Source organism: Haliotis cracherodii, unplaced genomic scaffold (genome assembly GCF_022045235.1).
Source record: "Haliotis cracherodii isolate W230 unplaced genomic scaffold, xgHalCrac1.p SCAF_14, whole genome shotgun sequence".
Taxonomy (NCBI): domain Eukaryota; kingdom Metazoa; phylum Mollusca; class Gastropoda; order Lepetellida; family Haliotidae; genus Haliotis; species Haliotis cracherodii.
In genome coordinates, this window is record NW_027266269.1 from 12,729,737 (window position 1) to 12,756,285 (window position 26,549).

At 40.5% G+C, this 26,549-nt stretch overlaps 1 protein-coding gene across 3 annotated transcripts in view; it reads left to right on the forward strand.

Moving 5' to 3' along the window:
- The window catches only part of LOC139461009 (fasciclin-1-like), a 134,781-nt gene that overhangs the window by 5,194 nt on the left and 103,038 nt on the right, over positions 1-26,549 (forward strand). For all 3 annotated transcript variants that reach the window (XM_071242480.1, XM_071242478.1, XM_071242481.1), the window contains one exon: positions 391-623. Coding sequence is in view for 1 of the 3 variants with exons in the window: in XM_071242481.1 (XP_071098582.1) it covers positions 525-623 (99 nt within the window). In the remaining 2 variants the exon portion in view is untranslated. The remainder of the gene's footprint in view (positions 1-390; positions 624-26,549) is intronic.

A 26,549-nucleotide genomic window follows, 5' to 3' on the forward strand; every position in this document is an offset into this window, starting at 1 on the left:
ATTGAATCTGCCACATTCCCAGAGCCTCATATCCCTTTGACACCTCAATCTTTACAAAAAGCAGATTTTTTTCATCGTGGTTTATGCTTTTCTCGTAACGCAACGTGGTTTTGCATTGAAAAGAGTATTTGTACTGTGAAAAAAGAAAATTGTTTCGTTATGATCGCATGACCGAATCCACATTCTGTAAGCAAAATATAGGACAGCGAGGAGTGCAGTAACTAAAGGCTTCCCATATGGAAAATAACTATAATTTCTTGCCGCCACTTTTTCACGACCGAGTCCAGTAATTGAGTTATATCAAACTTGTGAATAATATTAATATAAGTAATATCCGGCGAATTAGACTGGCTGTTTAATGTTATATTTTTGTTTTGTTTTTCTCTGCAGGTGGTCGTTTCGTGGTTGATTTACTTGTGTAGCGTTCCACAAGTCACCATCGTCTGTCAGTGATAAACGGGTTGCTCTGTGGGACATTCGTTGGATAACCTTGCTCAACCCTACACCATCTGTGTTGATCCAAGATGAAGTGGATTTTATTCGTATTGTTATTGTGTTGCCATGGATACGGAGAAAGCCGGTCGATGTGGGAGTTTATGCGAGTTGAAGGGCGGGTGAGATGGGTGAGTACATATATTTTTCTTAAAATAATTTTTTTCTTGTATCATATTATGTGTTCAAATGTCATATAATTTACTGCTTCTTCGTATGTGATGACTTCACTTGTGGGTAGACATATTAACGTTGGTGTGAAGTGTGTACAGGAATGTGCATATGGTTCACACATATCTACTTTCAGATTGGTTCATTACATTTCAGATTGGTTCATTAAATTTCAGATTGGTTCAAACATTAAACAGTTGGTTCGTACATTTTCCGATTGCTTCATACACGTCCAGATTAGTTCATATACTGTTTGATTGGTTCATACATGTCAACATTGGTTCGTACACTCGCAGATTGGTTCGTACACTTTCAGATTGGTTCATATCCGTTTGGATTGGGTCATACACTTTTAAACTGGTTCGTACATTTACAGATTGGTTCATGCACTTTCAGACTGGTTCATGCACTTTCAGATTGGTTCATGCACTTTCAGATTGGTTCAGACACTTTCAGATTGGTACATCCACTACCAATACATCACGATGCGTTTCAGCTAACAGAGCCTCGACCAGACTAACAAGTTATAAATAATCGAAACAGCGCAGTACACTCAACACTCAACCTGTACACCCGTTTCAAACACCAAATCCTCGCTTTAGTCGGAACAAATTAAACTCGAGACATTTGACGTCCAGTAGCAGAGTGTTAGATAATTGGGCCACCCTCGGTCCTGGAAAACACCTGGTATACCGACCATGTAATTACGTGCTGTGTAACCTGTAATACAAAAACGAAGCACTGTTTATACAGGCCCCGCAGACACCCAGCGGACATGGTGCTACGACGTTTCTTTTGTTCAGAGTTATATAACGTGGATAAATGCCGATGTCTGAACACCGTAATTAGCCGTACCATGTAGTTATATCATTACGAAAAGAAACGCTGTCCACTTGGCTCTGTTGTTGTCTTGGATTTGGGAATTTGAAGTTTTACCTTAAGGGTAAGAGAAACATTGAATGCTTGAGTTGCTCGTGTTGCATCACGGGGAGTACAAGGTGAACAGGTTACAACATAATTAAAGAGTCTGACTGGCGGGGAATGTGAAATGTTCCTTTGCATGACATTACCAAGTTTAACAGTTAGCACTTTGTAACATTATTAAAACCTTTTAAAAGTATACTTTTAGAATCTATCCTGATCATTTAGTTACCAGTATGTTCCTCGGGACATTTATGGTTGTAATAAGTATCTGTATTCATTTTGATACTTTAATTACATTATCTGGAAATAGACAGTGCTTCACTTCGTTGCCCATTCCTTTATCTACAAACAGTTCGTTTTAAAGTCGTTTTTCAATGCACAGTTTGTTTCCGGTTCTTTTTCAATGAACTTTTCGTTTCCAATTCGTTTACTCATGAACACTTCGTTTCTAATTCGTTTACCAATAAAAGTTCGCTTCCAGGTCGTTTACTAATGAACAGTTTGTTTCAAATTCTTTTATTATTGAACAGTTCGTTTTCACTTCGTTTATCAATTAACAATTTGTTTCCACTTCGTCTATTAATTACCAGTTCGTTTCCACTTCGTTTATTAATGAACAGTTCGTTTCCACTTCGTTTATTAATGAACTCAGGCCTCGAGCACAGGTTTCTGCATTGTCAGAGAAATGTTTCTTGTTCACAGGTTGGTCAATAAACAAGGAGTTTAATTAGTTCAAGATTGTTCGCAGACATAAATCTCATTCATCAAAAGACACATTTAGGTTGAGAATGAAAAGCAATATTGATTCCGTTTTCTGTGGCGTTGCATCAACAGCGATTATGAATCTTTCACGTTCTTCCTGTTTAATTACAAGTATACATGCAGTACGTTACGCATCAACCGTTGTATATTTTCATATATCCAAAGCGTTTTACAATAGACTGTGGCGTGCTCTAGCATTGCAAGGCGCCATGCGCCGTGGTTTATTTTTTGTGGTTTGAGGGTGTTACATAAGGATGAGTAGTAGTTGGAAAGAAGTAAACAAACTTTAAAAAGAAACTTTAATATTATCTCGCACATGTGAACTGATATATGTACATACAATATACATAAAATGAAAATAACATGTTTGTGTTATTCGGCCACAATGATCGAAGGGTTCAAATTCGATGATATGAGTGATTGTTAGATAGGTGTCAACAATTCTTCTTCAAGAAACCATATCTTTGTCTCACATGATGTGTATAATGATATGTGTCCATACGAAATGTAGAAATCATTATGAAAATATTTGTGTAAACCATTCCTAACTGTAAGTAATGACACTAAACTCATTTGTGTTAGTCAGGCTCAGTGATCGAAGGGTGCCAAACAACAAGAAAGCACACACACAAACCATAACGAATATATAATCTTGCAAGTTTCAAAAGGCTCATATGACAGTGGATGACTCACGGAGACGAGTTGCTGATACAGAATTGTTTAAAAAGACGCCTCCAAGTGACATAACAAATAGCACGGTCATAGACAGAAGATGGCATACGCCATTCAACAACGTCATGTATGTTTTGGTCATGCTTATGAAGACAACAGTATTGGGTGCGAGATGGGATCACTGCCACTTCCTGTAGAGACTTGTTTGTGCATATACAGCTTTAGCGCATGAGTGGAGCAAAAAAATCCAATTAATTTATCTAAGTGTCTCGCCAATATGTCGTCGTCGTGTATAGAACATTGGGTATACATGTCGTGACGTTATTATTTACAGATGAGTCATGACGCCTGAACGCTCTTCAATACAGCCCACTTTCTTCTGTTGTACGTGGCGTCCATACACTCAGTGTCCATGCGCTGTGAATATATGCACCGCTGTACTGAAGGTATACATGGGACGTAAGATGAAGGGAAAACCTGTCAACTTTTACTTGCTACTGTGTGCAATATGTGTACACTTATGTAAGTGGCAGGTGAAAAGATAGTATAACAAAAGCCTTATGTTTGATGAACAAGACGTCGTTATTCAAGGGTGATGTTTTCGATATCGGAATCATAGTTGTGATTTGAACCATCAAGTTTGCAGTATTTTCGGGTACTGTTTTCAGAGTAGTTTTTTGACGTTGGTAATATATTTGTCAAAATCAATTCTCAAGTGTATACTTTCATTAGCCGGCAGTGTAGTGTCTCTTGTTCGGAAAGCACGTCAATACCTGTGTAATACTATAGTGGTTCTCGTAGGGAAGGACACCCGTCTCGCGAACACCTGGTGTTATCACTGTAACTACCATGTCATTCTGAGTTAGAATGGGCCCAGAATTTTATTGCTTGTCGGGGAGGCTGTTAAAAAGTATCAGGTGGTCAGATTTGGGGATGTCGCTGAGTCACGTACACTTATGATGTGGGACGTTGATCATAATATCAACCACTGGTTTTGAATTGTTATTTCCATTTTGTGTGGATTATGTTTGTGTGACAGTGGTACGGGGGGATGGCTGGGTGTGTGGGTGTGGGTGGGTGTGGTCGGGGTGGGGCATGGGGTTCTCACTCTCACGTTGTGACAGTTCATGATATGTGTAGTGGGCACCGCCCCCTTCATAAATTCTTGATCGGCCTCGGAATGTAGCATTACAAACTTACCAGGAAGTTAACCTTTGTACCGATAGTGTCATTTCGCAGTGATATCTTTCGTTCTTTTCGGCAAAGGAACCGCGCGTTCATTTAATTCATCCCGTTTATCTTACAATCTTGAAACATCGCTTGGCGTCTATTCGCCGCTGACTGTCAGAACCAGGAAAACATCGCATTTTCATCAAATATATTATTTTACCACCTGGAAGAAAACACATTTTTCATCCAGTGTATGAATCACATTTATGTCCAGGGATGTCCGTCTTTATGTCCAGGAATGTCCGGCTTTATGGTCAGAGAGTCTGAGTGACCCCTCGCCAAGTCACGTGCGGTCCCCTGTACCATCTCCCCTCGCTTCCCACCTGTCACGGCATTATACTCTCATAAATAGGGGTCTCCCCTGATAGGTTTGTCACACTGTGTCACGGTGTGCGGACTTCCTGGGTACGTGACAATAATCACCACCCTACTATACCATCTTTAAGACTATCTATACCATAATTACCGTGAGGTATTTTCAGAGTGAGCTGTGTCGATGCGTGCCAGTGAGATAGCAGATGTTCGGTGGAACGCTCAATTTAGAACCCCCTGTTGCCAATGTCATCATTATTTTTTGTGCTTCTGAAATCTGTATTTTTCCTGACTTATACGTTTAATAAAATCTCTTCAACTGACGTTTTGCAATGTCCAAATACTTTAATTTAAATAGGTATGTCTGCCTTAGGGTTCTCTTCGAATTCGAATTATGTTCACAACGTATGGTGTCAACTGTCATCTCAATTGTGCCTCTGTCCATATGCGTTCTTGAGCAAAAAACAATAGGATGTCATCGTACGTATTCTCCAATGCTTTTATGGAATTTTGTGATAATTAAACTACGCGTTTTTTAAAAAAGAACTGATGTGTTATGCTAACATCCTTTTTATAATTAGCACAGAATTATTACTTTATTTGTTATCAAAACGCCATATCAATTTACAAATATTTAGATCTTAACGATAGAGAAAAACAAATGTTACATGTATTTTTTATTACAAAATTTAAAAAACACAAAATAATGATACAGAGCTGAATTTAATTGCCAAAGGTACTCATTAAATAGTCCATAAAAAGGTCCAAATTACATTTTAGAAGAAGAATCAAATTTAACTTAAACGGATCCTTGAATTACAAATTCCCGTCACGCAAGGAGGTCTACTCTCACCCGAACTTTATTTTCACTTGCGCACATGAGAACTAATTGCATTCCGGGCAAGTTGATTGATGGCCAAACCTAATACCTTTGCTTACCTGGACAAAAGCTCTCCACTTTGACGTCGTTTGATGATAACATCGATGTCAATCTGAACAGCTCACAAGGCTATGCGTTCACAAAGGTCCGAATGGTTGTGTGACAGACCGTGCGTTACGTTCCCGGTTTGCTGTAGGTTCTCAGAATGTAGTTAATCTTAAAGGTAATTATGAAACGCGGTTGTACAAATTGAACCTTACGCGTGTAGATTTCAGTATTTAAAAACTCTCGTACCAAATCTGCTTCAACAAATACGTAACTTAACGGAGCAACAACTAAACCGCGGCTACATTTCTTCGGACGGTGTCGAAATAGTGTAATGTGCATGTCATGTTTAAAGAAGTAGAAAATCACAGAAGACAGAATGTTGCATGGGGGATTTGACGTTAATGCGTTTCCTTGTTTGTGTAACGCCGCACACAGCAATATTCCACTTATATGACGGCGAGTTGTAAATAATCCACTCTGGACCAGACAATCCAGTGATTGATATCATGAGCATAGATCCACGAAATTGGGATACGATATCGGTGACAGGCGTCTTACCAGGTCAGCGCACCCGACCACCCAATCCCGTAAGTCGCGTCTTAAGACAATCACGGCTTGCTGAACCTTATTCTAACCCGGATCGACACGGGTATTTAGACTTCTGAAAGAAATATTATCGAAAAACTATAAGTACAAACAAAATGTGTATATTGTCAATCAAACAACCATTTGATTATTTGTGTGTGCATTTGGGTAGTTGTGAAGAAATCAATATTGCCTAACCACAGAAGAATTTATTATGCAAATTGAACAACGTTATATCTGTTCCATCACTAGAAAGTCCTTACATAAGACTTGTTGGCAATAAATGAGTCTCACACATAATTTCGGGTGTCCCATTCGTCTAAGGTACAGTAATTTCCTGTGCAGGGTTTCGTTCCTTAGACGTGCCGGAAACATTTGCTGTGAGTTCGAGGCCCTGTTCACAAATTGTTTACATTTCTAGATTTGTCAGCACTTCCAGATGCCTGTTGGTTTCACGAAAATGATAAATGTTTAAGACCTGCTTTCGTCCCACATTAAGACCCTTGAAGATCCGTGGTAAAATAGATCTTCAGCAACCCATGCTTGCCGTAGAGGCGACTATGCTTGTTGTAAGAGACGACTAACGGGATCGGGTGGTCAGACTCGCTGACTTGGTCAATTGCGTGGATCGATGCTCATGATATCAATCACTGGATTGTCTGGTCCAGACTCGATTATTTACAGACCGCCGTCATATAGCTGAAATATTGCTGAGTGCGGCGTAAAACAACAAACCAAACAAACAAAAAACCTACACATCATGCTGAGAAGTTGTAATACACGAGAAACTACTGCCCATGGAGGCGTTAAATCCAACTCTCTCACTCACACTCACCCAAGATTACCTCGGTATAACTTATATTTAAAGAAGCAACGAGTTTATAAATATGAGTAATGAGTAATGAAAAGAAAGTCAGCAACTAACGCTTTCTCTGTCACAAAGGTGGGAGCGGTTTAAACGAAAGTAAATATTGCCATTCAGCTTAACCCACTTCAAGAAGTTTAATAGCCGCAATACCTTGAGGATTATTCAATAAGGCGAACTGAAAGGTCTATGAAGGTTACGTTGACCTTATCTACCGGCGCAATGGACGCCGTTATGAACGTCATGTGTCCGCCATTACAATGTCTCTCGCTGTCCAGTCTCCCCATTGGATTGTGTGTGTAGGGCCGGGCCATTATGTCAATTACGGAGATACCATCGTTCAATTCCTGAAATAAACACGGCAGCATTCAAGGCGATGTTTCTAACAGGAGTGCATGGCAGTTACGCATGACGTCATCGGTAAATGAGTATCACGTGACCCGCTGCATGACGGCGATCAAAGCAGAGAGTGTCTGGTGGTGTTGTGACAGGAATTGTATATCCTGGTTACATGGAAACCGCTTGACTGGTTTGTAAGTTGTTTGAAGCTAAACAAGGTGATGCTGCGTTGATGTGTCACCAACCCCCTGATATTTAGACTTTGACGATCCCATTTTAAACGTCAATTTTAGGTAGTTCAGCCTTTTTGTGTTTGTAACGTTTTGAAAAAAAGATTGTTTCTATGCATGCGTGGAGCGTGGGGTCGGGGGATGTGTGCGTGTGTGTGTGTGTGTGTGTGTGCGTGCGTGCGTGCGTGCGTGCGTGCGTGCGTGTGTGTGGTAGGAGGGGGCGGGCATTAAATAAATAAATAAGTCATGTTAGATGAAGGAAAACAATTAATTCGGGCTGGTATGCGAGGAAGGGAAGGTGTGCACCCTTTAATCTCTATGTATTTCATGTATCTCATATTTCATTCGTATCAACAGGGAGGATAAATTTCTTACACTGATGGTGACGTCAGCGACAACAGCATTAATCATGACGTCATTGTAATATACTATTAATCCCTGACGTCAATCGTCCACAAAAGCGAGGTCAGGATAAGGGTGTGTGTGTGTTCAGAAACATTATGTTACCTCATGACGCGTCCGCTTTGTTTTAAATTTCAAATATATAAACACAGTCAAACATCGTTGTGTCGAAGTTGAAGGGAACTTGGCAAATAATTCGATATATCCGAGGTTCGACACAGCGGAACAAAAGATAAATAAAGAAGCAATCAGATTTTACTTCGAGACACGGGTAAGTTCGACATATCCATGTTCATATGTATAATGAAACCTCGATAATCCGGACTCAATTGTAAGGAATATTACAGGGTAGAATATCTACGTTTTCATTTATCCAGACATTGTGAATACTCATTTTTTTTCAAAGTACGATATCGTTCGGACTGACACGTTCTCACTGTCGCGAATAACACTGTAATGGCGACCGAGCGAGTTTTGTTTTACGCCGCTTTTAGAAATATTCCAGCAATATCACGGCGAGGGACACAAGAAATGGGCTTCACACATTGTACCCATGTCGGGAATCGAACCCGGGTCTTTGACGTGACGAGCGAACGCTTTAACCACTAGGCTACCCGACCGCCCACACTGTAATATATGTCTTATATGTGCATAAGGTGGGGGTGTTCAAGCTTCATGAAATATTCAGGCGTACATTGTCACGCCAGTTCATATTAACTTGCAGTTGTGGTATATTAACAACCTTAGCTAGGGACTGGCATACGTACAGAAACGATCAACAGAATGTGTACATGTATCTAGACAAAGTAATGAATTGCATATACTCAAAAGCTGGATAATGAGAGAAAAAAAGATTTCCTGTTGAAAGAATATTATGTCGAACTGTATTATATATTGAGAACATTTGTGTCTAAGGAACACATTGTATTGACAACCATTGTTTGGACCCTTTTTTTTACCATAACAAATTTGGACTTGTAAATTATGCAAGGCTTGTTTTATTGTTACTTGGCGGAAGCGCGTCCCGTGGATTAACAAACAGACTTCTATAACAACAGCCGTACATGTATTTTAAATGAGAAGTGTGTGCATTAACTGATATGATAATGTTTAGTGTGGGCGAATTATTCCCCGGTGACAAACGGTGGAGGTCGTATGTAACAGATGTTTTGTCATATTAGGGCCAACGTGAAGTTAGAATTGGTCTTCAGCAACCCATGCTTGTCGCAAAACTAACGGGATCGGGTGGTGAGGCTCCGTCGATGCTCATGGTGTCAATGACTGACTTGTCTGATCCAGACTCGATTATGTACAGGCCGTCGTCATATACCGGGAATAATAGTGCGGCGTTAAAAAAACAAAACAAAAACAAACAAACAAAAAACCATATCATATTTAGGGCATGAAAAACATGAGTAGGGCATGTGGCTGAAAAAAACAAGGATAATAATTAGGCGGGGTGGATGATGATGATGATGATGATGATGATGATGATGATGATGATGGTGGTGGTGGTGGTGGTGGTGATGATCGCCATGTTGTTTTGTCTTAAGGTTACCACAATGTCATGTCATCAATATTAACGAACTCCCCGGTATTTGGGCCAGAAATCAGACGAATCGTAAAAATTTGATCGATAGAACATCAAAGGAGAATGAAAATAATTTATTTATCGTTTGTAATTGACATTGCGTGTCCCTGAGTTACAGTATTGATAAATTATACTGATTATAGGACAAAGCTAGCTTCCGGGGTATTGATGCCTGCATATATTATGCAGGATGCCTTATTCAACAGCGATGATTAAATTGTTCATTGTTACATAGTTTAGTACTCCGTGGAGATTCCTAAGCAGATGATTTTCCCAAATACGTGCACCTCCATCTCGTCGTGTGAGCTAATTAATGAAGACTGGATGGTTAAAATGCGTGCCCTGACTCAGTGTGTCATCGTGCCTCAACGACGCAGATCGTTGCTCATGCCATCAACTATTAGTTTGCATATCCCAGACACACACACACACGCACCCACACACGCACATACACGAGCACAAAGTCAAACAGTGTTACCATCCCATTCTCAGCTCTTCCATGTGGTCAGGTGAAATTGGGGACCAGGTCTGCCAAGGATTCCCCACAGAGTTGCACGGACTTAGTCAGGTCCCATAATGAGTCACACAATTTTTAAATAATATGTCAAACAGTCCTTTCATTTTCTATACCTACATTTCTCAATACTCTTTGAAAACAGCTACATGCGCAGGGCAGTCACAAACGAGAGTCGCTATAATTTGTGCCTGTTGCGTGATTAATGAGGCGTCTCATCCTTCTCCCGCAGCTACATGTAACACACTGAAGAACATGTGTTCTACCTGAAGTCATCCTAAGGTACCTTAAGAATACGTCTTTATCGTGTCAGTGTAGACATTAAACATGCCGCCACAACCACTCAGACGATAATGATACACTGACGTATTGGTTAAAAACTGTTTGCAAACGAGATATAATAAAAGCCGGCTTAAAATACATCTCTGACTCATCCCTCGATGAGGTTGCATAAAGAAGTGATAGAGCTCACAGTACAATATACCTATGAATCTATATGTATCAATGGGTTATATGGGCGGTAACGACGTGTTAAGGACTCGTGATCTTAAACCGCTTTTACAAGTTTGAATTTACACATCATGTGTCTATATGGTCTGATGCATCTGTTTGGATGAACTAGCAGTAATATATTTGATACCAATTAAATAAAGGCATTGAATCATTCGCAATGTGTGTCAAAATGGTAGCTTTTGATTGTATTATGTTTCACGTGATAGGAGCTTCAGTTGGTTTCATCCAGGTATTGCTACGGCCTTTTAGTCGTTTCGCAATCTCATCTTTTCTCATGAAGGTTGTGTTGCATGATCTTGTAGCACGTGATGTAGCCAGGCTTTGTCGGCGACACATACAGGATACTACTTCTAAAGACCCCGACTGACTAAACAAATCATTCATCCGTGGAGTGGTATCACTTTCGTCACATTAAATTCTTCTTGACACATGTACTGAAGTTTAAATCACTGACATAGAACGCGTTTAAATTATTTCTATATGTCCTCTTTTAAGTTATATTTTTATCAGTGCTCGACCTCTTAATTATTAAACCAATTAAAGAGAGATGAATACATTGTGTCATGAATACTTGTTGTAATTGAGTCACTATCGAACATAAAATGTCAGAAAAATACATTTGGAACAGCTGGCCGAATCAGATTAATCTTTATGGCCATTATGTCGGCGTCACACGCAATTGAATTGCATCATGCGGCACACGTATTAATTAATATACACAAAGCAACGATTTTAATATTTCAAGACTTAAGGAACGTAATGTGCTTTTTCTGAAAACAACCATGTTTCATTTTGGAGGTTAGTGTTTGGACGTTTCATTTGAAATACAACTGCCGGGCAAAGCAAAGTATGCACCCACGTTCGATGGTTGCTAAACATGAAACTCACCAGGAAGGGTTATTCGGTGGCGGTGTGCTTGAAAAGGGTATAATAGCTGTGTATTGGACTGTAAGTTTGCACTGCATGAGCGAGCGCTTTCAGCCTTGAAACGTTTTGAGAACATATATACTTGTTTTGTCAAATCCAATTTTCAAATATATACTTTCATTTGCTCAGTGGTATTGGTCAGACTTTAAAGACATGTCATCGTTTTATGTTTGTTATTGACGCAAAAAAGAACATTGAAAACCTTAAGCTGCAGGTTTCGCAAATGAAGCACATTCTTTGAAGTTTTACGCCGCCTTTAGCAATATTCCAGCAATATCACGGTGGTGAAAACCAGAAATTGGCTTAAGACATTGTACCCATATCGGGAATCGAACCAGGGTCTTGGGCGTGACGAGCAAACGCTTTAACCACTAGGCTACCCGACTGCCCCAAATTTCTTTGAAACCGTTGTCATAAGGAAACCCCTTCAAATGTTTTGTGTAGTACAAAGACATGCCCGTGGACAACATACCACTGTCTGTCTGTCTGTCTGTCTGTCTGCAATATTATACGTTAGTAATATAGCTAGTCGAAAGTAAACATGTGTTCTTGTGTAAGATGTTACCTGTATTTTGAAATTCACATAAGTTCCAAAAAAAACGAATGAGGGTGGTTTTATGCCATAGCGCTTCTAATAATATCACATAGCACCATGTCGTTGACACGAGGCCAGGGTGTCGTTGTACAAAACAACCTTAGCAATACGACTGTCGTAAGTCAAGGAATAATAGTTACTATCAGCTGGGCTATCCCCACCACCCTTTATTAAAAATGCATTTATTCAACTACATACTGATAGATGATAGGTGTTAGAATCTGCCATTGCTTCGAAAATAATCAAATGTTAGTACTTCAGAACAATTAACGCATTTTGACATATTTGACAGCGAATAATTATGGCTTATGCCCAATTTATCGCTATATGCAACGTACTTAACGACAAAACTTTATCATTACTATAATTAAGACAACAAAATGGTTATTTGCAAGATAATACGTATATCATATCTGGTTTTAATGCAGGGATAATTGTTATATCATATAGCTTAAATATTCGAATTATGACGACAGTATATCTATGGACTTAAAGCTTAATTTTATTATTATAAGGTATGTCTGTTCATCGCAAGTGTGTATTTTGTGAATGCACCATTCTATCCACAGCTGTTTCAAGATTGACGTTATTCTTTGACACACTGACCTGACAAACAACTTCAATATTCCACACAACAAAACAAAGCTTCAATGTTGACACGGTGTTAGACAGCTAATTGATTTTTATTCATTCGTGAATCTTTAAGTGATGTGAAGCATGCGAGCGATCAATTGTAAGGACAACTTAAACGATATTTACTCGACCTTGGCTTCAGTTGAACAATAGAGACAGTCATAATCAATATAATTAAATGCATTCGAAGACGCTATCATGCTTGAAGGGTTTATACACGCATTAACCCATGTTCTGTAAGATACGGCGCTTTTCATTATTAATTATTATCTATTGCTGAAACTCGTCACGTGAGACGGTCACAGCATCAAAATTACCCCCCGCGTTGTGTAGCAGCACTTACCTTACACAACGTAGACACGATTTATGGATAGAAACTTCTTTATTATAATTTGTTATCCGTACAATGTGTCTTCTTTATCAATCGTCAACTCCTAAGAAATGCGTATCAAACAATTTACCTCTCCTAAAACGTGTAATGTTTCATAACAAACAAAGACGATAGTCTTGTTTCGAAACGACACGTTGTTGTCCCGACTTCGCCGTTTATTCCAGCGCTCACAGCACATCTCGGAACAGAGTGGCGAGGTGCTATTACAGAGAGAGAGAGAGAGAGAGAGAGAGAGAGACGTGATCACGACTAGGCCGCTACGACAGCCCTAATGTGTGACTACTGATACAACGAACTACTGATATGACAAACACTTTAAATATCGAAAAGCTGTATATTATATCGAAATTCACGTTGATACAACTAACTCCTTATATAACGAACGTATCGTTCGAACGAGCAATTGATGTAACGATCTTATTCTTTCGAGTTGTACGATTCGTGATATCCGTACTTAAACGGCTGCCATTTTCACGCTAACATGTGTGATCACAATCTCAGTGAAACTTCTAAATTCTATCTTCTGGCTATCGGCAATGTATTGGGTTTTCTGTAAATCGAGTAGTATCGATAAGATTCTATTAATATAAGATCATAAAACTAACATCTTCTTATGCAATCGATATATAGAGTTAATGAAAGATTTGGAAAAAAGTGATCTAACACGTATTTACGAATATTGATACGTTTTCTTCTAAACATTTGAGACCAACACTTTCCCTGATTCGGAATAAAACCGATAAATGTTACAATTCGTATTTAGAGACTTTCAGCAGCGTCTTCAGCAACTCATGCTTGTCGTAAGAGGCGAGTAACGGGATCGGGTGGTCATTCTCAGTGACTTGGTTGATGCATGTCTATCCTTTTTGCGTAGATCGATGCTCATGATGTCAATCACTGGATTGTGTGTCCAGATTTGATAATTTACAGACCGCCGTACTAGAGCTGGAATATTGTTGAGTGCGGCGTTAAACAACAAACAAACAAACAAATCTTAAGAGACGTGAGCACTACGCTGTGGTCGTGTATAATAGTGTACATTTCACCATTAAATCATATAACACAGCTACTGGTGACGTGACATTTTTCACAGAACAATATCTTCAGCAGATATTCAGAATGTTTAACATAGTGCGAGGTAGTCACTACAGGGGTCGATTAATTTCCCGAGCGTTCAGTCAGAACATTACCTATTCTTGTAGTGACATTTGCCGCTGTTTACAGAGTCCCCCGTGTATACGTCTGTATGTATACACCCCCTTATGCGCAGTGATGATAAGGCTGGGGGATCGCCATCACAGATCAAAGCAGTGAGGGCCTCACAGCTGTTGTTCTCAAAAATATTCAGGATCGATACAAAACAAAGAGAATGTTTAAATTTGTTTTTGTCGTCTACTTTTGTATGTTGTACAAATGTCACGATTCTAAGGCTTGGGACTGGTCAAGGTGACAATCAGTGCATGCTCAAATCAGCTGATTTCAAAATAGACATGAAAGGGGTTCTAGGAATACGGGGTGCCAATATTCGAAATAGAATGTACACGGAATAAGGAGTTCAACGGTGTGTGTAAGGGGTCTTGTTAAATGAGGGCCATGATTTTTTTATTAAAACAATTTTTCTTCCAGAAAATCCTGGTAAAAATATTTTACAATAAATCGTGTCTTATATTCGCCTCTTCCGACAAGCATTGGTCTTCATCAACCCATGCTTGTCGTTAGAGGACTTGGTTGATGCATGTCATCGCATCTCAATCGCGAAGATCTATGCTCATGATTCCAATCAATGACTGGTCCAGACTTGATTATTTACAGACCGCCGTCATATAGCGGGAATATTGCTGAGAGCGGCGTTAAACAACTAACAAGCAAACACATTTTCTTTGTGAGATATATATGTTGTCGTGTCTGTTTCCGATAGTACTGTGGTCTAAGTACCGCTCCGGATCTGTTGGTTGAAGGTTCGAATCTCAAATTCACATCGGTTAGGATCACCGGTCTGTCGGCAAAAACGTTCTAAGATTCCACATTCTGCTTGCATGCCGTTATATAACGGGCAGACCATTTGATATTCCAGGGTATGGTGTGGCGTGGCGTGGCGTGGTGTGGCGTGGCGTGGCGTGGCGTGGCGTGGTATTCACGAATTTTGGTTTGGTGGGGAGGGTAGAGGGAGGAAAGACATAAAACTCAGAGTTCATGAATAGCACGAATCATATGAAAGCAGCGTAAAATATTGTTATAAGTTTCAAATAATAAATCGAATTAGATATACAATAATATATATATACTCCCACGAAGATCATGACATCTATATGGTTGCTAGTACAAGAAGCGGAGGCTTAGAAAAACACTGGCGACCAAGGTAAGTTATAACGTTTGTTTTGATTTACAAACAACCGTTATTGTATAGGTTGAAGCCCGCGGTCGACACCCCTCTAACAACCATATCCCCCCCCCCCCCCCCCCCCTCCCCATTTTTCATTTGCCCATATTGAGTGAGTGAGTGAGTGATCGTGTCCTTACGCAGCCCTAAGCCGACTTTGTATGACGTTTATGGTGTAACGCCGCACTCAGCATTATTCCAGCTGCAAATAATCGAGTATGGACCAGACAAACCATTGATTGACATCAATGAGCATCGATCCACGCAATTGGGATACGATATGATATAAGACATGCGTCAACCAGGTCAGCGAGCCTGACCACCCGATCTCGTTAGTCGCATTTTTACGACAAGCATAGTCGCCTTTTACGGCAAGCATGGGTTGCTGAAGACCTGTTCCTACCCGCATCTTCACGGGTATCTAAATTCAACTCAAGTAGAGGAATACACACAGACTTAACAGATTTGGCTAGGAGAGTTTCGACTAACCGAACTATAGGCCCATTTTTCATGAGCGGTTGGCATTACATCGAAAACATAAAATTTTAGTTCACATCGATCGCCAGTGACAAATAATAGCAACAGAAGTAATACATCGAGAAAATACTGTCTCAGCCTATATTGTTTGTGTGTTTTGTTGTTTAATGCCGCACTTTGTTAGCCATAATGTACTAAATAATGATATTTTAATTTATAGAACTTAAACTTGAAACGGAAAACGAAAAATGTTCTAATTTATCGAACTTAAACTTGAAACGGAAAACGAAAAATGTTCTCAATCAGCAGCCTGCATTCCAAGTTATTCAGAAATATAAACATGGCTTGTCCCACTCAACCCGACCCAAGCAGAGCAACTGATCGAGTACCGCGCGACAAAGTAAAGAGTTACGTCCCTTGGACTATTAAGCGCCCGTTCTCTGACCCGTTGATCTGTGAGGGCATCCCCGTCATGTGAGTCGCAGACAGGTAATTACAGGCCTACAGTTCCAAGCTGTTAGTGAACGTAAACATTTCAATAGTGTAAAAAAAACAACCGAAAATTGTCTGTGATGTTGATATACATGCGATGCGTTTACGGGCGTGCGTATAATCATGTCTTCAATGTAGACAACTAAATGACAACAGCGATTTATTTCGTAGACGAAACACCACATACCTGGAGTAGGGATCCGCGACAAAAACATTTTACAAATGTGAATTGAAAATTTTCAGAACAGTTTTGGTTTGGTTTTTTTTTATAATCAGAATGATTGATTTCAGTAAGAAAAAAATCTTACAGTAGCAGAAAATTTGAACTAGTGAGTGAGTATGGTTTTACGCCGCTTTTAGCAATATTCCAGCAATATCACGGTGGAGGACACCAGAAATGGGCTTCACACATTGTACCCATGTCGGGATTCGAACCCGGGTCTTCGGCGTGACGAGCGAACGCTTTAACCACTAGGCTACCCGACCGCCCATGAACTAAACTGACGGTCAAAAGAAAGTATACATCCATGTTTGATATGGTTATATATGAAACAAATGGTTATTCGATGGTGATGTATTTAATGCGGATATCATAGATGTGTTTTGGACCTTACGTTTGACTGGCTTCAGCCTTGTAACATTTTGATAATGGTTGTAGTGTTTAGTCAAATTCAATTTTCAAGTGTATAAAAAATTCTGCCCGGCAGTTATGGTCAAAACGGTAAACAAAAACAACCACTAATGTTCGTCTTTCCTCCAATGGACAATTTTGATTTCAAGAATTTATTTTCTTGAATATGAAACAATCTTTTTCAAATGATAAATGTTCATTATTTTTTCCAAGACCGACCTATTTGCAAAATAAGTAATCCGGAAAAGCGGTAAAAACGGTATATTATAAAACAGTAGGAATTAAATATATTTACCAGTAAACATAAACATTTAATATCAAACATTCTTGATAAAGACGACTCATGAGACCAGACCATTCTTATCACTAACGCTGCTGTTTTCATCAGCAACAAATTTCACAACTCAGACACAGTATCGTCTCTTCGAGGATGCACATCTCGTAACGGATGCACAGTTTTAATGAAGCCATCAAAACAAAAGTGCAGAACGGAAATAAAAACAAAGAATAATTCATAACGGAAATTTAAAAAAAAAAACGCATTACGAAAATAAAAACAGAAGAATGCATAACGTGAGTTTTGTCGGGCCTGTGTTAAGATAAAGCTTTCACGGCAGCTTTCCTCCTACATATACGGATTCAGATAGAAGCTATGGCTTCTCTCGCGTTATCGCAGCTATGTGTTATCTGTTTAAAAAGTGCACAGCTTTGTATTTTCCTTCCATTTCCGATAAAGCTTATAAAAAACAACTCTGGCTGTTAATGTTGCTAGCTGTTAGGCTCCTACTCAGGTAAATGAGACAGTGTTGTGTGTGGGTAAAGTGGTTTATGTTTCATAATTGTAAACAAAATTGTATTTCCTACCCACGCGGGTATTACTTTACATACATAATTGGATTCCCATGATGTAAATGAGGGCCGATTAAGCGAGAATTGTTCTGAATGTGTGACACGCGCTGAAATTTCCGACGTGCATGGAGCTAATTAATATCGAATCAATGACCATTTTTTTCCAATTTGCCCCCAAAGTGACCAGTTGCTGACCGGTGGAATGTCCAGAATCCGGTCAGTGATTTATAATACGGAAACAGCATCTGTCACGTGTCTGTGATTGAGACGCCTCAGCTGTCAGGTGATAGTTTTTGCACATGTCGGCAGTACTTGGCTTGACACTGATGTGTCCGCCTCTGCAATCCATGGTGATATATCACGACTGTGTTTTCCTGTGTGGCAAATGCAATTTACCGAAAAGAAAAACAAATCATTGATATAAAAGCTCTGCTTGGATTTCAAGAGCACTTTGTTTGTGAATTAGTGGAGCGTGAATGAGACGTGACTCCATCAAGTATAAACGGCCATAACAGTCTCCAGAAGCTGAATGTCACACTCAAGACATCGCAAAGGGCAATATGGTTCAGACAGCTATTTGCTTGTCCTCATTTACTGTCCTACGTGCGAGCGGACATAACGCCGCTTGTGCAGTATTTCGCTTACAGTAATACCCGGATATCCCGAAGTGATGACGGTGATGAAGAACTTTGAGAAAGCCCACGGTATGATTACATCTAACCAGTGATCACAAACAGAGGTCGGATTTGAGATCTGTGATTAGGGAATCCTGGCATGGGTAAGGGACATAACCGTTTTCAGAAATGCGAATCTTCCAGATATTCGACTCAACAACACATGATATATTATCAGAATTTCGTAGCTGCGTTTATTTGGAGAAACAGTTACGTTTCCAAACACAGAATGTAGTGATTTGCCTCAGAGTCACACACATGGAGTGACAAGTTTTTTTTGTTGAAAAGTTTAGATTGGAAAAAAACATTTTGATTTAGTCATGGGTTTAAAATAGCGATGTGGCGGTAAGACAAAGGAAATTACCACAAACCTACGTTCTTGTCTCGGGGTCAGATTGACGTCCAAATCAGATGATACGCGAAAAACACGACGTCAAGTTTGTCAATTCTGTAATTGGAGGATCCTGGCACGCGTAAAGGATATAACTCAGACCACCCTGGCCACCATGCCCCAGAAATACAAATCTTCAGATATCAGGTTCTTTACAGTTATATATTTAATATGTTACGAGGGTTATACATTATTTACACAAGAGCCGCGCGGCATCTAAGAGAGCGCGTGTGTCGGTATGCTTGTCTAGCCTAGATCACGTTTGACAGGAAGCCCACCTTACTGCGTCTGTCTGAAAGTCTTTATATAAACAGTTTGTACACAAAAAGCGACAAACATTCATGGCCATTAGTGGTTTCAGGTAATTCGTTAACGTGGGCTGATATACATATCAAATTAAACAGAAACCTTGTTAATCCAGAAGGTAATTTATTATTTTTCATTTCGATACGATGCGTGATTTGTAAATGTCGACATCACAATCGCATTTTGTCGTTACACTGCAGTGCTAGTATTCAATTAAATACAGACGTCAATACCAATAGAATACCAACAGCATCAATACCAACAGAACACCAACAGCATCAATACCAACATGTGCACCAACAGCATCATTACCAACAGAACACCAACAGCATCAATACCAACAGAGCACCAACAGCATCAATACCAACAGAACACCAACAGCATCAATACCAACAGAACACCAACAGCATCATTACCAACATGAGCACCAAAACAACAGCAGCAGCAACAACCGCAATATCATCAGAAATACAAACATCAATACAAACACCAACAGCAATAACGACACCAACAGCAATAACGATACCAACAGTAATAACGACACCAACAGCAGTATATGCAGCAACAGCAGTATACGCAGCAACCCCAACAGTAATGCCTGCTGGGCGCCAGTGTCATTAGATAAAACTCTTCAAATACATACACGTGCGTCTATCAAAACGTCTTTTAGCATCCTCGTACAACAATAATACCATGTTGCCGTTGCTCTGACAAACGGACTTACTTTGTCCGATACTTCTGAGATATCACGTTCCTGGCCAGCGGGGATAGTTTTAGCCCCTAATAAAATGAATTATGGGAGATCTTATTCCATCGCAAAATATTAACACGGACTTGGAAAATTAATTTCATTACATAAAAACAGAAACCTGTCAAATGTGTTTCCTGGGCCCTCTCAGCGGAGGTCGAGACCAGTAAATTGGCTTATGCCTCTAGATCTAAAATGACATGATTCAAGCAAGGGACTTCTTTAAAACCAATTAGCAAGCGCAATGTAGACAGGAATTCTTGCATCGCAGTAACAGCAATCGCTTACATCTTTGGACCACCCTCCCTCGTAAATACAACAATCCTTAATCACATATCGGAGGGAGGGCGTAAACCTGGCGCAAGAGCTGCACTATCAGATTTAACTTTAATAATGCACCAGGCAACAGGATAAGCCTCCGCGATGAAAAAATGTCCCTTCGGCAAATATCGACCCTTACGTTTGATTTCCCCACTTCTAAGCAGCAGTCCCACGGGCCCTTCGGCTATCAGACAGTATCGGTGATTATTGCCGATATATCCCTCTATTAATTAACGTGCTATTAAAGCTTTGGCGCGCCTTGGGAGTCTATTTCAGTAAGATTGTCACGTCCTTTACAGTCCCGCAGTATCTTGAAATGTGCCCGCACGTGCCCCCCACGGTCACGCTATCCCCATATTTGTCTTAGAACATGTAATTAAACACAATCGATTATGTTTCTTGCCAGAATTTGGGGTGCTATATTTGGTACCTTCCACGGCGGGCGCATGTGTAAACCTTCCGCGATCACGTGACCAGATAATTTCGCTTGTCGTCCCTCGGGGCACGCGCGTGTGGGAACCCAGATATTACACATTATATCATGTAATATTCATAAGCTGGTTACATTTCATCATAGATATGTCCCAACGCTTCTAAGTCTCTGGTTTTCTTTGATGGCTGTTTGATTGATTGAACCTTATAAGGGACATTGTCCAACATGGCGGCGGACCGATAAGTAAAGAGACCCGACGCTGTACACGGCCAATATCTATGTCCCGACGGGCCGTTTGAAACTCCAAGCAGAAAACAATTAGTAATATCACCAGTACATCAAAGTACCTTCTTACTGCATAGTCAGTTTGCGAGGACACTTCCGCAATCCGTCACTTGGTACAGTATTGTTAATCGATGTTCTAAAAAGCTAATTGTTTTTTCACAAGCAGACGTTTTGGGCGTTATTCCCACTGGGTTTCAAGTCATCCCTCGCCATGATGTTGTTTCGTAGCTGGCTTTATTTGGAGAACAAGGTCTATTTTCAACAGTTACTTTTCCAAACACAGAATGCAGTGATTTGCGTCAAGGTAACACAAGGAGTGGCGAGTTCACGTCGTTACGCAAAAATGGAAAAGTTTAGATTGAAAAAAACCCAACGTTGTGATTTAGTCATGGGTTTAAAAAAGCGACGTGGCGGTAAGGCAAAGGAAATTACCACAAACCTACGTTCTTGTCTCGGCGTCATTTTTGTCAGTTCTGTAATTTGAGGATCCTGGCACGAGTAAGGGATATATCTCAGGCTACCCTGGCCACCATGCCCCAGAAATACAAATCTTCAGATATCAGGTTCTTCACAGTTATAATATTTAATATGTTACGAGAGTTATACATTATTTACATAAGAGCCGCGCGGCAGCTCAGAGAACGCGTGTCTGTATGATTGTGTAGCCGGGATCCCGTTTAAGAGGAAGCCGACCTTACTGCGTCTGTCTGAACGTCTTTATATAAACAGTTTGTACATAAAAAGGGGCAAACATTCATGGCCATTGGTCGTCTTAGGAAATTCGTTAACGTGGGCTAGTACACATATCAAATTAAACAGAAACCTTGTCATCTTCGTACCACAATAACACATTGTTGCCATTGCCATTGCTCTGACAAACGGACTTACTTTGTCTTATACTTCTGAGATATCACGTTAAAATAAAATAGATTATGGGAGTTATTTTTACATCGCAAAATATTATAACAGGCTTTGGAAATAAACTTTCTTTACATAAAAACAGAAACCTGTCAAATGTGTTTTCTGGGCCCTCTCAGCGGAGGTCGAGACCTGTATATTGGCTTATGCCTCTAGATCCAGAATGACATGATTCAGGCAAGGGATTTCTTTAAACACGTCAAGTTTGTCAATCGTTAAAACTGAAAACGAAAAAAAAGCTTATGAAAAAAGACGCAAGTCATCTTGATCCATAACAGCTCCCGGCCGCAGACCTATGAGTGAGTGAGTGCGTAACGCCTTCATATCATAATTTACAACTTTGTGAAGACGCCCGATTTGAGAAATTACGTCAGGTAGTTTAACGCAGTCCAGTCAGTGGGTGTGGTATATATATAATTTCCTAACAGGTGAAGGTGTCCTATCCCTGGGGGTGGATGGTTGCCCGCTGTAGACCATCACTATCATAATTGAGCCGTTTCTGTCGCTGCAGCAGGAACACGCCCTGTTGGAAACAGCTCCCAACTCAACGCGAGATGCGAAGTCCCCGCCTGCAATTAGGCCCGCCAGACAACTTCATATAAATGTAATGGCATTAATTGATGTTCCCACACGGGATGGTTTGAATTATGGTGTTGGATGTCAAGACTCAAGATTCTGGTGTCATGGCGGCAGGCATCATGTGGTCGCGCATAGCACGGGATCTTACACTGCATATCAAATAATTATAGCGATACGTCTATGTGTCTTTATATAACATATTATCACATAGAGACGCCTTGTGTCATACAACATAATAATAGCACGCTGTACATATTTCCGTGCGTGTGGGTATTTAGCATTGTTTTTTTAGGTGTCATCGCCGACTTAAAAAAATGCAGTGATCGATTCTCATAACTGCCACCACTAGTTAGCCTTTTTTCCAAAGGATCTGTTTGGACAGACAACCGAGACTGATTATTCTCTGACCTTGACGTTTTTATGTATTTTTTGTGACCTGCCTGATTGTGTGTAACGGTAATGTGACGGTGTGGGTAAATCTTCACATCTAATTTGCTTGTTCCAGACTCGATTATTTACATGGTGTCGTCATACAGCTGGAATGTTGCAATGTCTTTTAGAAAGTTTTCAAATATAACAAAGCTTATTTTTGGTATTACACTGTCTCAGTAAAGTCCAAATTCTAGTACTTTTGGGGATTAACTCCTATCCGGGATTCGATTGGTTGGTTGGTTTGTTGTTTAACGCGGCACTAAGCAATATTCCAGCTATATGACGGCGGTCTGTAAATAATCGAGTCTGGACCAGACAATCCAGTGATTAGTATCATGAGCACCGATCCACGCAATTGGGATAAATGACATGCTTTAACCAAGTCAGCGAGCCTGACCACCCGATCCCGTTAGTTGCCTTTAACGACAAGCATAGCCACCTTTACGACAAGCATGGGTTGCTGAAGACTTATTCTACCCCGGAATCTCCACGGGTCCCCCGGGATTCGAACGTAGGTTCTCTGAGTGAGGTACCTAGTCGCCAGCACACAAAGTCTCGGTGGCTGAGTTGGTTAGATCGATGACTTTGTATTCTGGCGATTAGAATTTCTACTTTTCCAGGAAAGTGTAATTCTAAATATGTCCTTTGTTAGAATATTGATCCTGGTGGCGTCAAAGAGCATTCGCACATTCTGCTATATAACGAGATGTATGTGATTAAGAGTTTGTTATAATTGTCAATGTAAGGTTTATAGGTGGTCACATACAGCGAGTGTAAGTATGTCATATCGTATAGCTATCACGATGGTCTCGACATGGAATAGTCCTCAAAGTTCTCCATACTGTCCCGAGAGGTGACCAAGATGTCGGGTGATTTAACAGCGTCAAGGGGGTCACGGATGGCCCAGTCGTCTTAGGCACCGCAATTCGCTGTGCAGAGTTGCGCCCCTTGGGCACGTCAGAAACCTGTGATTGTGGGTTCGAATCCCTGTTCGCCCCGATTATATTTCTAGGTTTGTCAGCACCATACCCGTGCTCGTGGGTTTCACCGAAGTGGTAAATGTCTGAGACCTGCATCACTTCGTGCGTTCCCCCCACATTAAGCTGACACGCCGCGATATAACTGGAATACTGTTAAAAGCGGCGTCATACCAAACTCATTCACTCACTCACTCACTACAGCGCTAGCGTGAAATTGTCGAACTGTGTGGGTGAATCCTCATGCTACCAACAACCATACTGCATTGTCCAGGTTCGAGCCTATACTGCAATGATGTAGCTATAAAATTGCTGGTTTCGGCGTAAAACAACATGCTTTTGTTTAGACTACATAGTTTTAGATGTTAGTCCTTTATTAATAATAATTGTCAGGGTAAGTATTCATATAGCGTAATATGCAGCCAGTGGTAGCACTCGATAGGTCGTTAAATATAGTGTGTCTACCCATATCCAATTTACGACACGAAACAGAGTTCAGTTACATAAACTTAGGACGAATTTACATTCAACATTTTATGATCATCTTATGATCTCCTGTTTCCAATGAAGAAATGTCCCCTGTTGGTTAGACTCAACTGTAAAATAATACCGTTTATCTCTAATTAGAGATAATAATATGTAAACGGATTCTCGACAATGTGCGCCGACGAAACAAAAGCGTGTTTTCTAATTATAAAAATGTTCTACCTGTCGGGGGACGATGGAATTGGCGTGAGAATTATTATTACTGATAGATTATGTTCATCGGGGGGCTTCTCACAATACGAAAATTGGCTTGCTTTTTCTCACCTTGAAACAATATTCCGTGCTCCAACTCCTCCGCAAACAAAAACGAAGGACTATCACACACACGCACACACACACACATGCACAGTCACACACGCACACAGGTCAGATATTAGACCCCAAGTACCGACCAATGTGCACCGCGCGTCAATGAGACCCACTGCTCTTCCTTTGGTCAGTGTTAGATAAACAGGTTGGGTGGCGCTTCTAAAAGATGATCACTGCCATGGAAAGGTTGCCTCAACCCCTGAAAGGTTACGTACTGCATCTAAGTGAGAGATGGTTCCAGATCCCCCCCCCCCCCCCCCCCCCCAACCACGTGTCAAACACATTGCGACTACACAAAGAGGTTGCAGACTCGCTTGGCGCATAGCTGACGTGTCGGTGTGCATCTCGATATACACATGCAACATTCTGAGATAAAGATGTTGATGATGGTGGAGGCGTCCGTGGATGAGACATTACACCTGTCGACAAAATGGTTATTGGTTTAAAAGAATTCCTGTTGGCTGACACGATCCGTTTGTTTCTGTCAATAAAATATTCAAGTGTTATACAAGTATAATGAAAATACCTCGTGGCACCGACAGAATCGAACATATATCGAGTTATCGCCGGATCGAGACAAACGAAGTGTCGGTATATAATCATTGTGAGAAAAACGTTTCTCCTGAGACACTGCGTCTTAAATGATGTAGTCGATGGAGTTACTTACTGATGTTGTAGTGTGTATGTCCATATCGTATGGGGCGCCCAAATTCGCTCTGCAGAGTTGCGTTCCTTAGGCGTAACCCTATAGTCGTGGGTTCGAATCCAAGATTCCGTTGATTATGTTTCTTGGTTCATGGTTCGTCAGCACCATTCCCCTGCTCGTTGGTTTTCACCAAAGTGGTAAACGCCAAAGACGTGCATCACTTCGGGATTTCTCATGAAATCAAGCTGTGATATAAATGAACTACTTTTCAAGACGACGTTAAACCAAAATAATACGATTCCAGCGTGAGAATAACAAACTTCCCCAAGTTGACACTATGTCGTGATATAGTTACTTTACTGTGATACTTAAATGTTAATACACAAGAGTACAATGTGTGAAGCACATTTCTGGTGTCCCCCGCAGTGATATTGCTGGAATATTGCTAAAAGCGGCGTAAAACCATTCTCAGTCAGTAATACACAAGAAAAAAGTCACGTGAAGATTCGGGTTAGAACTGGACTTCAGCAACCCATGTCGAAACAGGCGCCTTGCGGGATCGGGTGGTCAGCCTCGCTGACTTGGTTTGATGCATGTCATCGTATCCCAATTGCTTCGGTCGATGCTCATGATGCCAAACACTGGATTGTCTGGTCCAGACTCGAATATGTACAGACCGCGTCATATAGCTGGAATATTACTGCGGCGTTAAACAACAAACAAACAAACAAACGTCCTTGATAAAATATTCGCACACCTTATCGCTCTCCCATTCTCCGCCCACCCCGCCCGAATGGATTTTTAGACTGTCCCTCAGTTGTGAAAACAGTTGGACAATCACAAAGCTTTCTCCAGCGCCTTTGATAGCAAGGATTCAATTCAACAGACTTTGACCATTTAATATGTACCACACTAACAGCGACATTATTGTAACACTGGGTGGCTGCTACAGATGAATAAACAGACCCCTCAACATGAAATATGTCACACCAACTTACAGAAAATGAACAGCTATAATGAATTCAACGTGCGGCATAACTCCACACTATCTAACTTCCTTTCTCACAAAAACGTCTCTG